The sequence below is a fragment of the Lutjanus erythropterus genome, chromosome 17, assembly GCF_056507025.1.
Source record: "Lutjanus erythropterus isolate fLutEry1 chromosome 17, fLutEry1.hap2, whole genome shotgun sequence".
In the NCBI taxonomy this organism is placed as follows: Eukaryota; Metazoa; Chordata; class Actinopteri; order Lutjaniformes; family Lutjanidae; genus Lutjanus; species Lutjanus erythropterus.
This window is the reverse complement of record NC_139333.1, coordinates 17,628,979-17,652,936: the sequence shown is the minus strand read 5'-3', so window position 1 is coordinate 17,652,936 and position 23,958 is coordinate 17,628,979. Positions and strand designations below refer to the sequence as shown.

At 39.4% G+C, this 23,958-nt stretch overlaps 1 protein-coding gene across 3 annotated transcripts; it reads left to right on the top strand.

Annotated features, from left to right (window-relative positions):
* The first annotated feature begins 897 nt into the window (after window positions 1-897).
* On the top strand, window positions 898-23,056 carry aclyb (ATP citrate lyase b). 3 transcript variants are annotated; one of them, XM_084740616.1, is made up of 30 exons: window positions 898-1,056; window positions 4,233-4,414; window positions 5,275-5,397; window positions 7,578-7,640; window positions 7,995-8,185; window positions 9,361-9,440; window positions 9,751-9,881; window positions 10,201-10,319; window positions 10,404-10,540; window positions 10,810-10,871; window positions 11,279-11,396; window positions 11,600-11,754; window positions 13,108-13,201; window positions 13,436-13,492; window positions 14,134-14,163; window positions 16,461-16,602; window positions 17,285-17,453; window positions 17,561-17,665; window positions 17,850-18,046; window positions 18,199-18,280; window positions 18,703-18,813; window positions 18,904-19,031; window positions 19,122-19,215; window positions 19,590-19,744; window positions 19,830-19,980; window positions 20,103-20,246; window positions 20,458-20,571; window positions 20,999-21,081; window positions 22,779-22,855; window positions 22,943-23,056. In XM_084740616.1, the coding sequence occupies exons 2-30, from the start codon at window positions 4,256-4,258 to the stop codon at window positions 23,035-23,037; spliced, it is 3,366 nt and encodes a 1,121-aa protein (XP_084596742.1). In that variant the 5' UTR covers window positions 898-1,056; window positions 4,233-4,255; the 3' UTR covers window positions 23,038-23,056. The 3 variants fall into 3 exon arrangements, with proteins under 3 accessions (XP_084596742.1, XP_084596743.1, XP_084596744.1); XM_084740617.1 differs by lacking the exon at window positions 13,436-13,492; XM_084740618.1 differs by lacking the exons at window positions 13,436-13,492; window positions 14,134-14,163 and having other exon boundaries at window positions 899-1,056.
* The last annotated feature ends 902 nt before the right edge of the window (window positions 23,057-23,958 follow it).

Sequence of the window (23,958 nt, the reverse complement as noted above, 5' to 3'; positions counted from 1 at the left end):
ATACTTTGATGTTGTAACAATATTGTAGGGATGACTATTGGTGCTTTCACAAAATGTTAATCCAATGAGATTTTATGATTAAAAAAAATCATCAGTAATGTGGATATACTGACTAATGGGCAAAGGTCATAAAATTACATCACTTTACTATATGCAGCTTTTAAAACCAAGAAAAGACAATATTCATGTCATATCATGATATAATACAATGTAAAATCTATCACAATACCTAGTCTCATATATGATTATAATATAAAATTGTATTGCCCAGTCCTAATTAGTGATGTTATCGTTAACTTATTTGTGTATTAAAAAGAAAAATATTTTGTATCATAGCTGATAGGAGATGATAACAATTATATTGTGACTACATTAATAAAACTTTTATTGTTGCACATAACAAAAACATGTCAAATAATGGTAATTAAATAATATCTAATAATTAGTAAACATTATTATAATTTAATTGTTAACAGTAAAGTAACCATTAAGTATAACTATCAATTTACCATTTATTAATGATGGTTTTATCAATGATTATAAAGTCTTAGCAAATTGGGCTTGAAGCCCTTACCCATTTGAGCAGGAGTAATGTTTGACCTGGAAATTAACTGAAGTTTCTGTACAATAATTTTTTCCATTCGTTTCTGGAATTGGGGGTTTCTTTAAAAAAGAGAGAGAGAGAGAGAGAGAGAGAGAGAGAGAGAGAGAGAGAGAGAGAGAGAGAGAGAGAAGAAGCTAAAATAGAATTTGTCCTAACATTTATATGTCATTTCGACGAAAAGTTATTTTGTTTTATGGTGATTTATTGTGGGTGGCTTCTTATTATAAAGATGTGGGTGTGACTGACATTAGCATGTGACCACGTCGTAACCAATCAGGCGCCGGCTTCTACGTGTAATCGGTCGCCAGATTATGGTGCGACAAGACGAGAGTGAGGTGGCAACTGGCAGGACAGGGCTCAGCCGGTACTAGCAGAAGTGACTCTTTAGCTGTGTCATTTTTGACCTGGACACGATTCCTGTATTTTGAGGAGGTGCTACTTTCATTGACAAGGTAAATATTGTCTCTCAATTCCTATTTGTAAACCCCAGTGGTTCGTTAGCTTCTCTTAATACCCGTTAGCTCGCACCGTCTGCACCAAAGTGGTCGCGTTTAGAAGAGAATCCCAGTCCCGCGAAAGATCTCGCGAGAGTGATCATTTATACTTAAACTATACTGTTTTCGTAACTTCAAACGGGCACTTTTGTCCCCTATCCTGCCCAGATGTTAATCACAATGTTACCACATTCTAAAACGTAATTTGTTTGTACAAGTTGCGCGACGATGAAACAACACGTACATCTCTCGCGAGAGTTTCGTAAATTGTGGGTTCCCTTTTTGACAGCAGAGTGAGGCTTGCAGTTAGCCCGTCTGTCAGGACTTCAGGTTAGCGAGTGAGATGCAGTGAGGTTTGTCTGCAAAAAACTGCAGTCACTGTCATCTTGCCAAAGATAAAAGAGATACAGCAGTTTCCTATATTGTTTTTCCAAGATGTGAATTAAAGTTTATGCGCAAAAATGAAATAACTTAGATAAACTCGTCAGGGTAAAAAAAAAAAAAAAAAAGCTGAGTTGAAGCTAAATTAACCTTCCACCATCCGCACAGCTCTCCCCGCCGTGGCAAGCTTTTTCTCTCATCTCACTCTCGTCTTACTTTGTGCTGTACCCTCTACACCTGTGCACTATTCAAAACTTGTTTATTTACACACTGCGGACCGATCTAAAGTTATTGAACTCGCTTGACTAGCTAGTTGAGGCGAGTGGGTGTGGTAGCGGGTAACACAGGAGCCTCATTCACTTCATTCATTGACGCACATGATGTAGCACGGCAGCTTGCACGGGAAAAGTGATGCTATAAGTTAGCAGTGCCAGGCTCGTGAAACAGCAGCTGTGTCTGAAGCAGTGTACCCTCTCACTGGCCCCCGTGATGCTGCTGCCTCCAAATCCAGCTTCCTTCATCTCAGGAGCCTGTACATTGACACAAATTTCACGGCTTGATGGCTTCAAACAATGGACTGGACTCGTGGATTATGGCAGGCTAAATACTGGGACATCTGCCTCTGAAAGCATGACAGGAGAGCCTGCTAAGCTAAATCCTAGTAGCCAGACCCACCAGGTTAGAGATCACAGACATCTTGCTGGCTGACTTTTGTGTCGAAGTGCTGGAGCTGATGCAGAAGCCGCTGCCACAAAGCCAATGTTTATATTTCAGAAGCTGAAATAAAACCACCATAAAATGTTATCAGTTACACAGAGGCAGACGAGATAGGATGCATGTTATCAGGCTCGCTGCTTATCACTGTTTGGTTTGTGGTGGTTGCAGTACTGGTACTTTATGGAGCAGTTTGGGTGGTTTCACACGCCAGCCTTCATAGTTTGTCTCCCTTAAATTAGACCTGTAAACTTTGGACATTATGGCAAGGAACTCATGACCTATAAGTGTAGGAGAGTATGTTTATATGAGGTGAGACAGCATTGGAAGTGATAGTTTGGTTGAGCAGGTCTGACAGCGTGCAGTGATGATTGAAACAGGAATGTGAAGACTATCAGTGCAGCCTGTCTGTGTAGGCTCATTCTTTTCTCAGATAAACATATTATTGTAACCTTCCCAAACATGCTTCCAAACTAAATGACACTCTATCACTGATTAAACTTGTCTTTTCAAATGTGAGTGTACTTGTGAATTCAGCCTGGGTGTAATCCAGGGTTTGGACCACATATGTTTTGGATTACTCTCATATACATTACAGATATTGTCATATTGTGAACTTTTGCACTTTCCTTGGTGAATTTTGCTCAATCCTGCACAAAACTGTACATCACTTTCCTGTGAACGACATTTGTGTCAATTGTCAATTGTGTCAGAGTTAAGAAGAAGACAAACAAATAACAAGAACATAAGCTGCAAAGTTAAAAGCAAAAAAAAAAAATATATATATATATATACATATATATATATATATATATATATATATATATATATATATATATATATATATATACACACACTAATTACAGCAAAAATATTGACTACATGCACAAAATACAGCAAAAATGTGTGTATGAGGAGCAAAATATAGGTTTAAATATGGTAATTATACTGTGATAATATCACAACTACTATAGTTGGTGTTTATTTTTCAGTGGCTCCATTTAGAGCAGTTCATTACAGTTTCTGTAGAGAAGAAGGTGACCTCTGTATAGTTTGTTTTGTTTGCCCAATCATTTCAGCTCTGGCTGCATCTTTGCCCTGAGTGCTAACATGGGTCTTTTTTTGCTTGTATCCCTCCACATGTTAGACAAAGGCTGGTTTGTTGATTGAATGAATTAATATCCTTTATTAAAGTATGTGATGACAGTTTGACAGTTTTACAGTATCATCAGTGAGGTGACACCAATCAATTTGGGAAGTACAAAATTATTTCTTGTTTCAGTTGGTGTGTATCCCACATTTCTAGAGTTGGAACAAAGAATAACTGAGCTGTCATCAGTCACGTACAAGAACCTTAAAACTCAGCAGTATTACTGTTTGTTCTGTGCTTTTTCCAGTGGCTAGCTGTGTTAGCTTAAACAGAGAAATGATTCTTTCAGATGAATGAACACATTTTAGCTCATTTTCAGTAGTTCTGGTGCAGAGAATCATCTGTATATCTTGGACCATAACTTTCTGTATTAGGTCTAATTTTGGATGTTGGTAGTTGCCTTCACTGCAAGTAAAGCAGATTGGATGAGTATGTGGCCATGTAACAGATAGGGGGAAACTTGTGCAATTTATCGTGGTTAGAGAAAAGACTGATAAGTATTGCTGGCAAAGAGTCAGAAAGCTGTAGAAGGCCACTTTGCTTGATTTAAATGAAACATGTGACCCATTAGATTAAGGCTAGTGAGTCTTTGTAAAACATTTCTGTGTGACTGTTTAACTATTTAATTATAGTTAGTTATATAGTTATATTTTATCAATTACTTGTACTGAGTGTCCTACATATAATGTGTGTAAGAGAATTGCATTAAATCACATCATCCTGTTTGCATACATTTCCATCAGGGCTTCATAGTAGCTTCCATTTTGGTCAAAAATTAGAATTGACTTGGCCTTTAGTTTCTAGGTTTTAGTTTTTTTTTCTATCAACAATACATACACATGATGATGTTGCAACTCTGTAATTAACTGCCAGCTTTCCTCTCCCAAAGGTCTTGTGCTACACAGCGCTGCCATGTCGGCGAAAGCCATCTCAGAGCAGACAGGAAAAGAGTTCTTGTATAAGTACATCTGCACCGCAGCGGCTGTGCAGAACCGTTTCCGCTATGCCAGTGTCACCGCTGAGACTGACTGGGACCGCCTCACACAGGAGCACCCGTGGCTGCTGACAGAGGTGAGGCTGCTGCGACACACTCAGTAGAACCTCAAGAGCTTTCTTGGTTCTTGGTTATTTTTTCAGCTGGCAGATGAATATTGCAATCATGAGGCTAATTACATAGAGCAAGTTCCTGAAACTCTGTATGCATGATGTGCAGGACATTATGTCATTACCGTCACAGTGGCATGTGACTGTATATTTAGATGCCTCGACTGACTGTTATGATTTTGTGTGCACTTGGGAAAATGTTCAAAGAAACTTCGCGCTAGGCATGTAAGAGCAAAATATTCACCTTGCAATGTTTGGAGTAGTATTTCCTTACAACCTGGAACAACTACAAGTGGACATGAGTGATCATAGTAATATAACAAGATGGTTATTGCAGGACATTGGGCACGTTGTGCATCACATTATACACCAACATTGTTTTAGTAGCGCAGTCAAATTATGTCTTATATATTATATCTGTACCAAATTATATCCCTGAGGCAGTGTGATATTTTGAACTGAACAAGTCACTGAATCAAAACAGGATGAATGAATGGATAAGGATAGCTCTTGCCCAGTGGTTTCACATAACTAAACTAAACTAAACTAAAAATGAGCTATGTCTTTGTTAGAGGTTCTTGGTTAAGAAAAAAAAGAGAATCTCTGCTGTAGCCATTAACATACAGCTGAAACAAGCATATTTTTCTACCTTTATTAAAAGTCACTAGTAGAGAGTAATACCTGTACATGGAAGGCTTGTCATATTCTTTTATAATGGGGAAATTCTGTAATATTAGTGTTATTTTATGGCCTGGTATCAGTACTGATACAAATCTCTGGCTTGTGTTATATGTGGCTGATCTGTCTTCTACTTGCTTCCCCTGCAGCGGCTGGTGGTAAAGCCAGATCAACTAATCAAGCGACGCGGGAAGCTCGGGCTGGTGGGCATCAACCTGGACCTGCAGGGTGTCCAAGAGTGGCTCAAAGCCCGCCTCATGAGAGAGACCACTGTGAGTTTGACTGTAAATCTCTCTGTTTGTCTTAGTGAGCGTTATTACCAAAAACAACCCAGCATGAAATGTGATCCGAAAGTCCAGCTGGAGTAACAGACCCAAGAGAAGGACCAAAACACCACACAGTGGTTCAGAAGGATGTGAATATGACAGGATTTTACCTCAGGAAAGTTATTTTTTGTGCCAGTTACCAATAGAAATATGCAGTTCACATTACAAACTAATCTATCAGGAATATGTACCTGCACTCTGGCAATAGTTGGTTCAGTTTAATGAACAACCTTGTGTTGTTTTGTTTTGTTTTTGATCCCTGCTTTGTCAACTGAGTGACCCATTTTAATTCATTACACTTAGAGCTGGAACGATTAGTTGATAGAAAGAACAGTAGTTGTCTACTATTTTGGTAGATGATTAATCGTCTTCATCGTCTAAAACATTTGCTGGCTCCAGTTTCCTTCCAGCTTTGGATTTGTTGCTTTGTCAGTTATTTAATAAGATAGTAAATGATGACTCTTTGAATTTCAGAATGTCACAGCTCTCAGAAATTGTGGCAAATGTTTGACATTGAACAGACTAAACGATTAATCTATTTATTGTAAAAATAATCTTCAGATTAATCAATAATGAAAATAATTGTTAGTTTCAGCGCTATGCATGTTTTTTTCTTTTTCTGAGCACAGTTTTTGCTGGTCATTTAACGGTCTTGCTATCCAGACAAAGAGCAGCCAGTCTTTTAATGAAGGACTAGCAATTCTGTGTCTGTATCCCCCAATCACAATAATATCATTTAAGTTTCTTGTAATCTGCTCAGTGTACCAGCTCACCTTTTATCTTTTTTGGTGTTCATTTATTCTTAGACAGATAGGTATATTTACCAGACAATCCCTGCTCCTGCATGGAATATTTCTGACTAATTATGTTGTAAATGAAGATAAAAATGCAGTCTAACAGTCGGACACAGGTAATAAATCACAAGACTGCTGCATTGTGTATGGAATCTAAGCTACAGTTCCTTGTCATTAGTCTCAGCATATGGAGCAGTCGTGTGTAGAAGGTTGCTGTGTCCGGTGCCAGAGGCCATGGGCTTATGTTTAGATCTGCCGGGTCAGAGGTTATGTAATGCAATAGAGGAGGGTGGCCTATTCTGGTCCACCATACATTCAAGCATTCTTGCTTTGCTGCTCTTCAAACAGGCTGCCGCCATACATCAGTTCCATAAGAATAGGAATTTACGAGGGCTGGAGTTAGAATTTATTTTATTATCAATTGATCTGTTGATCATCTTCTCAACTAATGGAGTGGCTGTTTAGTCTATAAAATGTCTGAAAAGGTGAAAATGTTGATCAGTGTTTCTCAAAGCCCAATGGTCACATTCTCAAATGTCTTCTTTGTCCACAACAGTATATTAAATTTACTGTCATAGAGGAGTAAAGAAACCAAAACACATTCACATTTGAAAAGCTAAATAAAGAAATAGGTGATTAATTTAATAGTTGACAACTACTCAATTAGTTGTTGCAGCTCTAGAATTTACGTAACATCTATTGGTTACCATTAGTTGTTTCTTTACATGTGTGCATAGAAAAACTTCTAAACAAAACAGGGTGTGTAAAAGAGCTGCAACAATTAATTGATTATTAAATTAGTCACCAACTATTTTGATAATGCATTAATCAGTTTGAGTAATTTTTTGGTGGAAAAAAGGTTAAAATTCTCTGAGTCCAGCCTCTTAAATGTTCATATTTTTAGCTTCTTTGCTTGATGACAGTAAACTAAGTATGTTTGGGTTGTGGACAAAATAAAACATTTGAGGAGGTCGTTTTGTGCTTTGGGAAACACTGATTGACATTTTTCACCATTTTCTTACATTTTATAGACTAGATTTACTAATTGTTTAATCAAGAAAATAATCAACAATGAAAATAATTGTTAGTTGCAGCCCAAGTGTGTAAAGATGGCAAGACAGTAAATTTAACATTGGATTAGCATGTAATTTGCAGACTTCACTCATTTACTCTGTCCTTTACACCACAAAAGTTTCCAATAGAAAACATGTTTAGTGTTTTCTAGATTGGAGCAAATGGAAACATTTTCTGTGACGTTCACTTTCAGGTCCATAAGTAGGTTAGACTATCATGCTTGTGGTAATTGTGACATCAAGTGTTTGTCTTGAATAGGTGGGAAAGGCAAAGGGCGTGCTGAAGAACTTCCTCATTGAGCCCTTTGTTCCACACACTCAGGTAATGTGCACCAGTTTCTTGTGTTTTGTCATTCCACATCCTTTTTGTTACGTTTGTGTCACCTTTAATCATAGACCCACACTAACCATGGAAACAAGTTATTAACAGCTAGGACAATGAACACCCAGGGCTGGAAGTTATTTTGGGTGTCAGTGTGCATGTGATTACTTGGCTGATTTCTTCACGTTCGAGGAGGTCAGTTTGGTTAAAAAAAAAAAAGGAACTTGATGTTCTTAGAGGCGGTTATTGAAACAGCTTGTCAGTCTTGTGTAAATATGCAAGACTCCACACTCTCCTGCTGTTTGCAAACTAAATCTGTGAAACTGTTTTTGTATCCTTGTATTTGCCCTCCAGGAGGAGGAGTTTTACATGTGTATTTATGCCACGCGTGAGGGCGACCACGTGCTCTTCCACCATGAGGGAGGAGTGGAGGTGGGTGACGTGGACGCCAAGGCCCAGAGGCTGATGGTCGCAGTGGATGACAAGCTGAGTGAGGAGCAAGTGACAGAGCAGCTTCTCACACACGTTCCTGATGATAAGAAAGAGTACGGATACATACCTTTTTTTGTTTTTTTGTATTTAGTTTTATCAACTCTGAAAGATTTACAAACTTAGAACAGTACATGGCGGAGCGATGCTGAGTCTCTCTAATGAAAAAAGTGTGCAATATCTGAATCATTGAATCATCAAACCCAAGTAGGAGGTCATCTTGTCCATTGTGTAGGGGACAGGAGTTGAAGGCCACCTTGTGATGTGATACTGTAGCATTTATGTGGTGCCAGTTTTATATATATTGCACTTTTGTTTGTATTTGATACTTTTACTGTACAAAGAGTTGATACTTTCCATGATATTCTGTATGCAGGGCTGCTACCAAGCACCCTGCTGACTCAACTTAGGTAGGCTTTTTCCACTGACATGGAATCGGCCTCATTCCAGTTCAAGCACATAATTTTGAACCATTCTGAGCATTTCCACCAAAAAATAAATTGGTTCAGAACCAGTTGGTTGCCAGCTGGAAACAATAATACCAAGTTTTCCTTGGGAACCAAAGTGTGTGTCATATTCTACAGGCTGGTTCGCTCGATGGCACCAGTGTTCCATGAATTTTGAATGGAACCGGGTCAAGAACCAGAACTAATCTGGTGGAAAAGAGCCCAGAGAGACTTAAATGAAAGGTGCTTCCCCTTATGTGATTAGACAGTTATTGCTACAAATATAATATAGTGTAAAGTTGTCAAAAGTATTGATACTTTGATACTTTTTTGATACCACATGTTTAAAACTATAAAATATCCATTAATTATAATATCAAAAGTGGTAATTATGCTCTTTCAAGACCTCAGTTCAGTCTTTATTATCCTGCCTGAAATTTGGATTGAAGCATAAAACCAGGCCAAGTTCAGTTACTTTTTCTGTACCAGTACTGTGTGTAGATTATTAATTTACAAAGGAAAAGACAGTAATTATCCTTTTTTGTGTGCCAGTGACTTTTTTGTCCAATTGTTGAACTATATTATGATATATAGTGATTGTCCTACATATTATTGTCAGTTGAAACCTAGTTATGGTGGATATTATTTAGTGTTCTTATATTTTCAGTGTAGTTGTTTTTAAAGAACATTCGGATCTCTTTTTTATATGCTGTAACTTTTCTGTTAGACTTGTTGTCCTCTCTCGTATGATGATTTTGATCAACGTTTTGTTTTCCTTCTTTCAGAGTCCTGGCCAGTTTTATAGTGGGCCTCTTCAACTTATATGAGGACCTCTACTTCACCTACCTTGAGATCAACCCTCTCGGTACATTTTTCTCAATGTGCCTCTCAACTGTGCAGATTTATATTCATTTCTACTTTAGGACTCTCAGACACAAAATCCAGTGTTATTCTTCAGTTTTGAAAGATGGGAACCGTTTCTATTTCTATAACGACTCCATTTGCACATTACCAATTCAAGAGAATGAATGAAGTACTTTGAGATTCATTATTAATTTATGGGAACACATTACTAATTCATGAAAATTAATGATAACATTTCTGTAGCATCTTTATTTGAGGAACACATGAAAATGTCAATTTAATGGAAACACAACTTTTATTCTCTCAACCAGTTGTTACCCAAGATGGAGTGTACGTCCTCGACATGGCAGCAAAGATCGATGCCACAGCAGATTACATCTGCAAGGCTAAATGGGGTGACGTGGAGTTTCCACCACCCTTTGGCAGAGAAGCATATCCAGAGGTAAGATCTGAGGATAATAAAGCAGGTTGTCATGTATGTTTGTCCATTCCATTGTAACACAAAACGAAAAGTTTTTTCACAGAGTAATCGCAGGAGGATTTAATGTTCCATGTTTTTGGAAGTAACTTTTTATAATTTGTCCTTAGAAAAAATTTTTTTTTTGCCTCTTTCAAATTATTTAAACTTAAACTTTGAACTTTATTTTGACTGACATTAGTCTGTAATTGAAGTACATAAGTAACTTGAATTTCAGTGTATGCCTTCACCCTTGGCCCATTGACCAGAGGGTATTACCACTATATGATTATGTCCATTGTAGGAGGCGTACATCGCTGATCTGGATGCAAAGAGTGGTGCCAGTCTGAAGTTGACCTTGCTGAACCCTCGTGGCAGGATCTGGACCATGGTGGCTGGAGGAGGGGCTTCAGTAGTCTACAGGTGCTCCATTTGTTCACATCAAGCCGTTTTAGCAACTAGAAATCAGGACACAGTATTTGACCATCCTTCTTCTGTCCTCTTCAGCGACACCATCTGTGACCTGGGTGGTGTGGATGAACTGGCCAACTATGGCGAATATTCTGGCGCACCCAGTGAACAGCAGACCTATGACTACGCTAAAACCATCCTCTCTCTCATGACACGGGAGAAACATCCTCAAGGTGGGTACGGCTGACACGAAAAAGTAGGCCAAAGGTGAAAGTGGGTGAAGGGAGTTACCAGGCTCTCTTAAGAATCCAAATCAGTATCGGATCATTCTTCTGCAGTGTGAACTGTTTGCTCTCCTTTAGTGTGTCAAAAGACCACTGTTTACTGTGTGTAAGTATGCTGCCCGTAATAGAATTCACGGCTGTCACCATGTTACTGGGGTGTCAAATTTCAGCCTTGAACATTTTCTTCATATATCACTTCGTCTGTCTGTCCCCTGCAGGGAAAGTGCTGATCATCGGAGGAAGTATCGCCAACTTCACCAACGTAGCAGCCACATTCAAGGTGAAACACATGAGTGCTTTCATCTGAAACATGACGAAAAGTAAACTCCAGCGCAATATGTTGTTACTTCTGAAATATTGAATGGTTGGTTGGTTTGTTGGTCGAGGTCACTCAGTTTTGGAATAGCAGAACTTCTCTAGCTTTGTTCCTTTTCAGTTTTGAAATGTTTGCAAACCATTTATCTTATATTTATGCCCAGATAACAATTTCAGACTCCAGTTAAAGAGGAAACACACTGCCCACCGTAGCCAGCTTCTATTAAATCTATTAATGTACACCGAGAGACTGTGCAAGCTCCACACAGAAACGGCATGTCCAAACCGGGATTCAACTGGATCTGTGCAGATATTTTAGAAGAATTAAAGGTCAGTGATCTACATAGCTGACGTGTCTGTCTCTGTTCTCAGGGCATTGTCAGGGCCATCAAAGACTACCAAGGTCCTCTGAAGGAGCACGAGGTCACAATCTTTGTTCGACGTGGCGGGCCCAACTACCAGGAGGGACTTAGGGTAATGGGGGAAGTAGGTAAGTGAGATGAATCTTTTTTTTTTTTTTTTTTTTTTTTTTTTAGATTACTTGATTGGACTACACATGAATGGAAAAGAAAGACAATAATGTTTTTTTGAATGCATGCATAAGTAATACAAGGGCATGAATTTTATTTTGTTTTATTTGTTTTTCTTTACTTTTCAGAATTTAGTTGTTTATCTCTGGTTGTCTGTCTGCAGGGAAGACCACAGGTATTCCTATCCATGTGTTTGGTACTGAGACCCACATGACGGCCATTGTTGGAATGGCTCTGGGCCACCGGCCAATCCCTAACCAGCCCCCGATGGATGCACATACCGCCAACTTCCTCCTCAATGCCAGCAACAGTGCAATGGTATTTTCATTCAGCACACCAAGAGAAAATTAGGATTGTCAGCAGGTGTTCAGCCTCCCCTTAAACATTCTATATGTTGTGTTGCTGAAGACAGGCACCCACTTTTCAGGTGCTAACAGTTAGTTAAACGGACACACAATTGTGAATTGTCCTTATGTTAAGACTGGCCTGTTCTGACAGTTCCTGCTGAGTAATACATTAACATTCGAGACTGCTCAAATATGCAACTTTTGTTCATACGTACAGCAGAATGTGTTGCGTCTGAAGGGCATTCACTTACTTGTGATACAATTCAATCATTAATGTTCAAACAATATCCAAGGTTTGGACTTTAGAACATGGTTGAGAAGTTCTATTCGTAAAGTGTTACATGGTTTTATTTTAATGACGTTTGTGTGCACTTTAGCCTGTCTATGTGTTAGCTGTGGGCCTCCATGTCAGACAGATGACATTCAATGATCTTTTCTTTGAAAATCAAAGGCATACATCACAATTTCCATTTGCATTGGTACACTATTGGGAACAAACTTGCTAAACATAAAAGATATATGCTCCAAATTGTTACTGCAGTACTTTATAATTCACAAAAGACATTTTTAAACAATGTTCTTGTCAAAAAATGCATACCTGTCAATACCATATTGACTGTTTATAAGCATGTACATGGCGTGCGTATATTTAAAAATTGAAATTTATTAATGAAATATATAGAGATGTTCTGATACCATTTTTTTTCCCTCTTGAAATTTGTGTATCGACAGATACCATACTGAATTGATACAAGTGGGTTTTTAAAAAATTCAGTTCAATCCACTCTGTCAAGAGTTAATTTTTATTTCCCCGTAACACCAAAACGGTTCACTCAAATCTAGTTCGCAATCACAGAAGAAAGTCAATTCGAAAAGTTGGACCTCTACAAAACCAAACCAAACCGGGAAATAACAGAGTCTGCTTTTGCATTTCAGTAACAGAGAATATGTGCAATATATACAGCAGATACTCACAGTACTGTTTACTGTCAGTTTGCATTGTCGGCGTTCTGTCCACTAAAAATACCAGAGAAAATCTGACAGGGAAATACTCAATCCACCAGATTACTTCTACTCTTGACACAGACTCCAGGGACCCTCTTCTCACCACAGGTAGCTACCATAATACAGGCTTTGCAACGTGATCAGATGCAGGGGTAAACCTGGCATTTTTCTCTCCACTGATCATAAAATTTTGATACTCGAAATCTAGAAATATTACTGTAAGAGGGATACCATTAGTCTCATGCTACCATTTCTCCACAGAAACTTCAATAACCCTTTGAATAATGTAAATGTTTACTTCTCTTATTTTCTGTAACAGACACCAGCTACGACAAGGACCGCTTCCTTCTCTGAACCCAGGACGTCTAATGATGTCACCCCGGCTAAAAAGTCTAAAGCGGGTCTTCCAGCAGGTAACTAACACAGTAGCCCTCACCTCTCCACAGCTTCTTATAAGCAATGCTCCATATATACTCATACACTTCTGCTTTTCATTTCTCTTATCCCTGCATTCTCCTTTCCTGCAAACGCCTTCACTGCTATTCTGTATTTTAATTTTCTTTCTATTTCTCCCTCCTCCTCCTGTTCTTGTTTTGCTGCACAAACTGTCCACTCACCTTCATGTTTTTCATGCTTGTTTCTCTAAGACTGTCTTCATTCTTTACTGTGGCCTCTGAAGAATGTGGTCACAGGCGATTGGAAAGGTAAGTGATAGGTGTGCCATGAACACACTGCGCTCAGCTGCCCACACACTTTGGTTTGCCCCTTTTTCTTCTTATCCCACATCCTTCTCATCTTGGTAGCAAGGAGTGTGTTGGCGTGTGGCCCTCACGTTTGCATACCTCAGTAGTCCAGTGGGTACATGGGAATTCTTCAGTAATAAGATTTTTGTTTTGTTATGTTTTTTGAATAATTTAGAATAAAAGAAATGGAGAAAAAATATAGATAATCCACAGATCCTCAGTTTTCTAATGCTAAGACTCAAATACATGGATGTTCAGAAGAGGCTTGTCCTCTTTGAGTTGCTCTGTAGGGTTAGTTTTAATTGTAGTGTCCGAGGTCCAATGTTCAGCACAGGCTTTGTTGAGATAAAACTGTGGTTAGACTACTTTTTAGATTGCTTTTCACAGCAGCAGCACAGTAAAGGCATGCTCTGTAGAAGCTGAGCTTTGCATGGTCTTTCCTCTGGCGTGCTATTTACGGAGTGTTTTCAGAGATGGCACACAGTGAAATGAATGCTCTGAAGTCTGTTCTATGAATAAGATAAAACTGCACTCATTCTTTTCTCCTTTTGTTTTTGTGCTCATTTTGTCATATTTTGTGTTCCCGTCCCGTGGGGTCACAGAAGCGCAAGCCTCTGCAGGCTGCAGCGGAGGTATGGAAGGGTGTGAAAAACCTGTCTTCCTGCCCTCTCCGCCCTCTGTCCACTTCCCCTGCCTTCCCATTTTGCCTTCCCAGTCTGTCCTTCTTTTTCGCACTCTTTTGACGTTTGTTAAATATTATTTAACTGTAGAAGTACCTTTAGACGAAACCATGAACCACCACACCCGACAGAATTGGAATATTTCAACATTTGTGCTTTCTCTTCAAGACCAGCTTCATCCTAAAACCAATATATCTAAAGGTTAAAAAATTTAATAAGCATCGAATTCAGTTTCCTCAAAAAACATTTCAGAGTATTAAAGAAAATCTTAGATTTAATTCCGTTTCAGTCTATACCATCAGACCTGCAGCAAACACTGTCAACAATAGTGTTTTCTTTTTCCAGGATGGCAAATGTATGATCCACTGATAGGCTTACCCCTGTATTCTTAACCTAACCCTAACAAATCTCACTTCTCATGCCTTATACCCAACCAATCCAATCAATGAAAGCAATGAGTACTAGCCAATCAGCCAATTTTTCCTTGGAAAAAAATTTGGCACTCTGCAGCTGTCACGTATGCTAGCTACAGTAGCAAGGAAGCTCATCAGCTCATAATGGGGAAGTGTCATTTTTAGGAAAAACAAGGGAAATATGCTTTTTTTTTGCTTTTATATTACAAAGTAAATGCCCCCCCACCCCCCCCCCCTCCCCCCAGCCCCCCCCCCCCTCCCCGTTAGATGAAAAGTTAGATTTAACTTGGTGCAGAAACCCAGAAAACATTTACTCATCATTCTACAGTCATCTGTTAAAAAAGCGGTGGTGTTACTGGACAGTTGATAGCTCTGTGCCCAAGTTCGTTTGCATCGAATCAGAGAACAGCAAAAGGCAGTGAGTCTGGACAGAGAGGAGAGACATGGGAGGACTGGAAAAAATGTGTGACAATATGGTGATTATCTTAACAGCAAATGCCTCAGACCACATGGACTAACATGACACTCTGCATTCAAAACAGAATCGGTTGCAGAGGCCTTCAGCTCAGTCTGAACAGAGACATTTTTCTTGCAGTACTGCTGGGGTGCTGTGGTATCTGGACCCGGCCTTGAAACGTGTTAATTAAATTAGTAGTAGACAGCTGTGTCAGCAGCACTCGGTGTCTTTTAGACAAGCTTACGTGGTATTCCTGCTTGTAAATTGACAAGTAAGCTGCAACTTTACAAACATACAGTAGGAAAAGCATCTTGCAAAATAGTTTTAATAAACGTAAAACCGTTATTGGAATCCTATTAAATGCACTGAAAAGGAACATTTCTTGTTTTGTCTTGCATTGATATTTGCTCTGAAAAAAACATGAAGGATTAATTCCCTGATGGTCAAACTAGGTTGCCAGTTGTTTATCTGAGATAATGTAATGGCCTTGTGCAGAACTCAGAGCTGTTAGTAGCATGTGAGCATGAATTTTTGAATCTTAACTTCAGACAGTGTGCCCCCTATTTTAAATTTTTGATATGTTTATTAGTTGTCAACTATTGAATTAATCTGCAACTACTTTGATAATTTGAGTAAGTTTTGAAAGAAAAAATGTCCAAATTCTCTGATTTCTGCTTCTCAAATGTGAATATTTGTAATATTTTTCTTTGGTTTTCTGTAACAGTAAACTGAATATTTTTGCACAAAACAAGAGATTTTAGGATATCATCTTGGGCTTTGAATAAAACGCTGGCCAACAATTTCCCTTTTCCTGGCTTTTAATTGGGAAAATGATCAACGGGTTAATCGATAGTGAAAGTAATCATTAGTTGCAGCCTTAATCACAAACACTGGAACCTTTTTAACATCATGAGACCCCAGATTAATCCTTTTTTAACAGCGCGACTTGGAGGTGGACAAAATAATGGATTCTCAGAGTAACGTGTTAACATGTACAAATATGCACTTGAATTACAATACATCTGCGAAAAACCTGCAAAATAAGTGGATATGTCAAGAGTGTGAAAAATAAAGCATAATGTCTAATGCAGGCATTGCTTCAATTGTGTCAACCAAGAGAAACCTCTCATTCCTTTTGTGGCAGTGTTTGTAATGCTGATTTTGTAATTACAACCTCTTTAATCATGAAGAGTTATTTTCTCTGCCTCCTGTATCTCTTTCCTCAGAGTGAGTTCTCTCTGTACTCTGCTTGTTATCATCCACATTCCTGCTGTTTTCCTAAGCCTGACTCCCCCTGTGAATATTTTTATTTCTGCTTCCAGCTCTGACTTCTCTCTCTCTCTCTCTCTCTGTCTCTCTCTGCCTTCTCATTCCTTCAGCCAAAGCCACCACGCTCTTCAGAAAACAAACCAAAGCTATCGTCTGGGGCATGCAGACACGGGCCGTGCAAGGCATGCTGGACTTTGACTACGTGTGCTCCCGGGACGAACCCTCTGTGGCAGCCATGGTCTACCCCTTCACGTAGGTTCCCCAAGATAAATTACAAACTTCATACGTAAGTGATGAAGGACGTCTCTGTAAGGTTACAGCAGATTGTCCTTAATGCATTTCACTACAGATATTGTGTGTGGTCATTGCAATTCAGATCCATGATTATAATATTAATAATAAAAACTACAGCAATTTGTCAAGGTGTAAATAATTACAGTATTGTAATGAGTGAAGGAAAAGTCTGTTTTTTCCCCTACAACAATGGATGATAATGTAACAAACGCTCATCCACTATAGCAGAGTGTTTTGAGCAAATATTAACATCTAGTTGTGATACTCTTTATCCTTGTTTCCTGCTTTAACATGTCAAGTCCTCATATCTTTTATCAAGTCATATTTCATTTTGATTAAATGTGTTTACGTCAGAGTTCAGCCAATACAGGACTTTTGAAACAGCTGTGATAGTCCAATATCAGCGAATAGATAGGTTGTGTTCTAGTTTACGTATTCTAGCAATTCACAACCTTGGCAATATGTACTGAATTCAGCTCTCTTAGTTTGAGTGGGAAAACGATCTGAAGAAAGTAAGTTTTCTTGAGAAATATCAAAAATCAGTTGTGTCAGTAGTTATCCAGATTTGCAAATCAGACTGTTTGAGTGATGTTGAAATAAAACTTTGCTTTATTTCTATCTTTCTACCTTGTATTTCCAGTGGCGATCACAAGCAGAAGTTCTACTGGGGCCACAAAGAGATCCTGCTGCCGGTCTATAAGAACATGGCCGACGCCATGAAGAAGCACCCCGAGGTGGACGTCCTGATCAGCTTTGCATCACTGCGCTCAGCCTTTGACAGCACAGTGGAGGCCATGCAGTACCCACAGGTAGAAAAGACGTGCTGTAAAATTGTTTACAAACAAATTTGTGTATCACTACTTAAATATATGCATCAGACGTGAAAGCCAGCTTTCTTATCTAATTTTGTTTTTAGATCCACACTATCGCCATCATAGCCGAGGGCATTCCTGAAGCTCAGACAAGGAGGATGATCAAGATGGCAGATGAGAAAGGCGTCACTATCATTGGGCCTGCTACGGTATGCAGCTATATCACACCATCAGGGATGACTAACAAAGAGATTCTTTGAAGTATTGCAGTAGACTTTAATGTAGTTACCATTGTGAGTGTATAGATGTGCCTAAACATCAGTAAGCAGAAAATGACACCTATGAACTGGCACACATAAGTTAATTTGATGTGTTTTATATTCTGTCTCCCAGGTTGGAGGCATCAAGCCGGGCTGCTTCAAGATCGGCAACACAGGTGGCATGCTGGACAACATCCTGGCTTCCAAACTTTATCGTCCTGGCAGCGTGGCGTACGTGTCGCGCTCTGGGGGCATGTCCAACGAGCTGAACAACATCATCTCCCGCACCACAGACGGCGTCTATGAAGGTGTGGCCATTGGAGGAGACAGGTACATTTGCAAATGATTTGCTTAAGAGTGAAAGACAGTTGTTCTGTTGAGGCCTGTCGTAAAACAATTTGTTTACAGATTTTTACATGATTTATACCAGCTCCACAGAAGCATGTTATCAGAGTCTTTGTGTGTTGTTGCTCTTTGTCCAGATATCCAGGCTCCACCTTCATGGACCACGTCCTTCGTTACCAGGACACTCCAGGGATCCAGATGATAGTGGTGCTGGGAGAGGTGGGAGTGGCTCCATAAAAGTTCCTGTTTTCAGATCAAAATTAAAATAGTGTTTGGTTTATTTTTTACCTTAATTTGGAGCATTTTGGTTATGTCCTGTGCGAATTCAAATGTACTTATGAAATTAATCTGTGGCAATGGCAAGTTTCTTCATATAGCACATTCTATTACACTCAGTGTACTTTACAATGAGAGGCAAAATATAGTATTTTAAGTTTAGTAGTAAGTATAAACATAAATATGAGCAAATGACTAACATAAGCAACATAAATATTAGAATAGAAGTTGCAGAAAGTGAGTAAATTATTTGATAAAGCATACACCCAATGTACAACAAACATACCACATTGCAATAAAATCCTAAAAACTTCAAGACAATTTTTGGTAAATTTTATAATCTGTTGTTCACTATGACCACCCAGATTGGAGGCACAGAAGAGTACAAGATCTGCCAGGGCATCAGAGAGGGCAGAATAACCAAACCTGTGGTGTGCTGGTGTATCGGAACCTGCGCCACCATGTTCGCTTCAGAGGTCTGTAGTCTGTAACTTGCTTTGGATTTCGCTGTTGTTTTTGTTATCTGGGATGTTTCTGAGCTCAAACTGTAACACTGCCATCCTCAGGTTCAGTTTGGCCATGCAGGGGCTTGTGCCAACCAGGCGTCAGAGACAGCAGTAGCCAAAAACCAGGCCCTGAGGGACGCTGGAGCTTATGTACCGAAGAGCTTCGATGAGCTGGGGGATGTCATCAAGTGAGGAATTCATCACACGCTCATATCACAGTTTATCACTGTGTTGTTATCATGGTTTTCCCCTGACATTGTGTATGCACGGTGAAACAGGACCGTTTATGATGAACTGGTGGCCAATGGTACTATCGTCCCTGCTCAGGAGGTTCCTCCCCCAACGGTACCTATGGATTACTCTTGGGCCAGGGTAAGAACCTTCATCATAACTCCTTGGTAAACCCAAAAGCTGCATCTTTTTTTGTCTAAGAATTTTATAATTTATTTGTAGAATTTGTTAACAGTTGTTGTCACGTCAGTGTTGTTACTGGACAACACGCCTGTTAAATCGTTGGCTGTTTGCGTGCCACTCACAGCATGTTCAATTATCAAGGGATATGATGGGCTGTTTTTGAGCCAGGGCGTATCCATCATGTGCTTTCTTGTTTGGTTTTAATGCATCTAAGTGAAACTATTTTATTGAACAATCTTCTTGCTATTGATACACATCACTACTGTTTTGTTGTCCAGGTGTAGTTAGAACCCATCTCATATTTGTTTTCCTCTCCACTGGACTTCTTCCAGGAGTTGGGCCTGATCCGTAAGCCAGCCTCATTCATGACGAGCATCTGTGACGAGCGAGGCCAGGAGCTCATCTATGCTGGCATGCCCATCACTGAGGTCTTTAAAGAGGAGATGGGATTAGGAGGAGTGCTGGGCTTGCTTTGGTTCCAACGCAGGTTGGTTTGACGACTCAACAACAGGCGTTATGTGTTACTTTTTGACAAATATATTTTCAGTGGAATAAACTCTGTTTCTGTTTAGGTTGCCGCGTTACGCCTGCCAGTTCATTGAGATGTGTCTGATGGTGACTGCTGATCACGGGCCTGCCGTGTCCGGTGCACACAACACCATCGTCTGTGCTCGTGCTGGCAAGGACCTCATCTCAAGCCTTACCTCTGGCCTGCTCACCATCGTCAGTACTGCTCACACACATGCAAACACTAAAGCACATATACTGTTCCCCCATCTTTAACTTGCAAAAATGACCTCCTCTTGTCTCTTACTACTTATGCTGACTTTATTTATAAATTCCAGGGGGATCGTTTTGGAGGTGCTCTGGATGCAGCTGCAAAGCAGTTCAGCAAGGCCTTCGACAGCGGCATGTTGCCCATGGAGTTTGTCAACAAGATGAAGAAGGACGGCAAGCTGATAATGGGCATTGGCCACAGGGTCAAATCAGTAGGCAGCTTTTTCACACTTCCTCAAGTTACATTGTCAAGATCCATTAATGATGTGGCATTTTTAGTTTACAGTAAAAAACCGATAAGATGATGCCTCTGATTAATTCTCCTTTATTTCAGTTAAGAGCTTCTTCTTAGTTTTATTACATTAATTAACTGAAACAAGACTCAAAGCTGTAACATAAAACACAGTTTGTCTCCGTTTTCAGATCAACAACCCAGACATGCGGGTGCAGATTCTGAAGGACTTTGTTAAGCAGCATTTCACCTCCACCCAGCTACTCGACTATGCCCTAGACGTAGAGAAGATCACCACCTCCAAGGTACTCATCAGCCGAATTAGCAACAGTAAAATAAAACGTAAAGACGCTGATAAAATCAAATGGTTGCTCTTTGATCCTGTAGTTTCTTGTTTGCTTACTTTTGTGGATTTAATGACATTTGTATTTGCTTATATATCATGCTTATTGAAATGAGATTGTTTCTATAAACTGCATGATGTTTTTTTAAATTTTACCTGCACAGTTTGCTTCTTTTATTTCTTTTGTTGTTGTGTCTGCTTCTCTGTTTTATCCTTACAGTCTTACAATTAGAACATTTTACTGATGAACAACATGAATGTTTCAGCTTGATATCTTTGGACAGTGTGCAGAACCTCTTCTCTTTTCTATGAGAAATTGGTCATAGGTTGGCTGGCTTACTGACATTCCTGATTTTCAGATTAATTTAATTTAACTTTGTTGTTCTCAGAAACCCAACCTGATCCTCAACGTGGACGGTTTTATTGGTGTCGCCTTTGTGGACCTGCTAAGGACGTGTGGTGGCTTCACACGGTAAGAATATCAAACTGTTACGCCATGAAGAAACAAATATAAAAACAATACACCTTGGCTCACAGACATTGATATCACAGGAAAGAGACTCAAGCATTACGTACTGTAGGACAAACAAATTTAACAACAAGTCTATACTACGTAAACTCTAGTAAGAATAGTGGAAATATCCAGTCCCATATAGAGCATAAAGGGCTCCATTGTACTATGAAATACTTTGTCTTTAGAACATAGCATACATGTCAAGTACTCTAACAAAATATATTGAAGTAGCCTGGTGTTTTAGTTGGGAAGTTGTAGTTATGAAGATCAAAGTATATACTGAATGTTGGCATTTTATAATGATTCCCTTTATTTGCCGTTAATAAAGCCATCTGCTGTCCCAACTAGCATGCATTTTGGATCACTTCCTAAATTCATGGCTGAGATTCTATTAATTATTATAAATATTCTATGCCAAAGCCTTTTTTCCAGCAAGGCCACAGGCAACGGGTGAGACTAAATCAAATCAAATAGCTTCATTGGCATTAACAAAAATATGTTGTTGCCAGAGCAGTTTACATAAAGCAGTTTACAGACTAGTCGTCTCTGTTTTGCATTTGAGACATAGTGGAAACAAGTCAGCATCTCCCAGACATCAACCAGCATCTATATGAAGTTTCTTTTCCCATGTTTCCAATAAATGAAGGCTGCCTGCAGTACTATACTCTTTCAGCATACTGTGAAAAAAAAAATGCCAACCTGTAATATGAAAAGTGCATAAATAACTTTGATTGATTTGTAACAGAAAAAATCTTGTTTGTAAAGATTTTTTTGTTTGATTAATTGACTAAAAGACTTGTAGTTGTTGACAAATGCATAAATAAACACTTATCTGCTTATGACTTATAATTATAAACTAGAGTTGGGCGATATGTGAAAATTTTCCAAGCAATCGTCATCAGCCCATCCATCGGCGATTGGCAATATCATTGTCCCCGCACCCACCTTCTCCCGACCTCTCAGGTCTCAGCTGGGAAATGTGCGCAAGTGGTGAATTCACTATGTTACGCATGCACTACATCCAGTGAACAAAATAAACTCACAACCGTTCACCTTATGAATACAAGTTTCTCTCTTTTGCCGAACTAATACAAGCTTAATTTGCTCGTTAACTCCTCGGAAAACACACTTCATTTAAACTCGACAGAAAATCATGTAAAACTCACCAAAACCATCTTTGTTAGTCTGTCCACTCTTCCAACAATCACCAACTCTGGTTTGGTCAAAACAAATCCTCACTTTACCGCGTGGAAAGAGTTTAAAGAGTCTGACTCTGCAGGCTGTTTTCCTCTCACTCGTCACCCAGCTCAGCGCACTCATGGTCAGCTGAGTGGGTGTGAACTTCGCCGCTGGATGAGAGCGCGGTGCAGAGCAGAGGTTGTTACTCTGCAGACTATTACATTAGCAAAATAAAATGACAAATATCACCCTAAAAATCGGGCAAAAAAGCAATGGCCGATGGACTCAGCCCATTGTTGATAGACGATGTAGTCGTCCAATCGCCCAACCCTATTATAAACACTTTTATTCAAGTGTTAAGAAAATGTGTTATTCATAGATCAGATGCCAAAAGTCCACTGTCTGTGTTGCTGCTTTCTGTGCTGATGGCACAATCTCCAGCATTGTTTCTCACATGAATGTTGAACTGGTTCCAGAGACGAGGCCGACGAGTTTGTGGAGATCGGTGCACTAAATGGGATCTTTGTCCTCGGACGTAGTATGGGCTTCATTGGTGAGTTCCGTTCAGACAGAGCCATGACACTAACTTTTAAAATATTAAAAACAAAACGTCTTAACTTGTGTCCCTTTCACATTTTAGGACATTACCTGGACCAGAAGAGGCTGAAACAGGGTTTGTACCGCCACCCCTGGGATGACATCTCCTATGTGCTCCCTGAACATATGTCCATGTAACCCACCCCCACACCCCCGCTTTGCAGAATGGGACGCACTTCCAGATGTGACCTTCCCAATGGGTCAGGCAGCGTTGCACATCTCACTCTACGTATATACTGTATAGGTACTCTGCGGTTGCGACAACAGCTGCCTTTGGAAAACTGGGCAGAACGATTCTGGAAAGTTCAAGTACTGTCTGAGGGGATCTGGGTATGTGCTTTTGATCTAGTTTTTACGGAGAAAAAAGGGGAAGTATATTTTCAGATTTTTGTTTTCGGCAAATTATTTAGTCTTGAGATGTAACTTATTCAGTTTTAAACAAAGAGCCAAACCAATGCACACTGCCACAGTTGCAGGAGCACAAAATCAATTGGTACTTTAAAGAAAACGATAGAAGACCTGTTTTGCTTAGCTGGTACAAAGGCGGGATTCAAAGCACACTTCAATCTTGACTCCTGCACTAGTTAATGTGCAGTAACAGCTGCTGATATGAAATCAAGCTCAGCAATACAGTAATGTCTTTTTTTATACTACTTACAACAATTAACAAAACGTAATTGATGTATTTTAATGGCTGGCTTTCTGAGATATTGCACCTTAGTTTAAACACTAGCAAACTTAGATCTAATATCTGTTTTAAATTCTTTGTCCAAGTTTCACTTCCACTGAGAAATGTCTCTGTCATCACAAGATAAACCAAAGTTATTTTTAGGAATTTGTTGTTTTTGTTAAAAGTGAAAGAAACAGGGTCCCGTGGCTGATATTACAGAGCTTATCCAGATCTCAAGTTTGGAAAAGGAGGCATCGTAATGGGATAAATGAATTTTAAGTGACACTCCAACATTGCCTTTCCTAGAGCAACCCTGTTTACAACTCCGGTTGTAGACTAGCGGTTGACTTTCATCAGCTACTGTAAAATTAAATGCAGTTTTGAGGTGT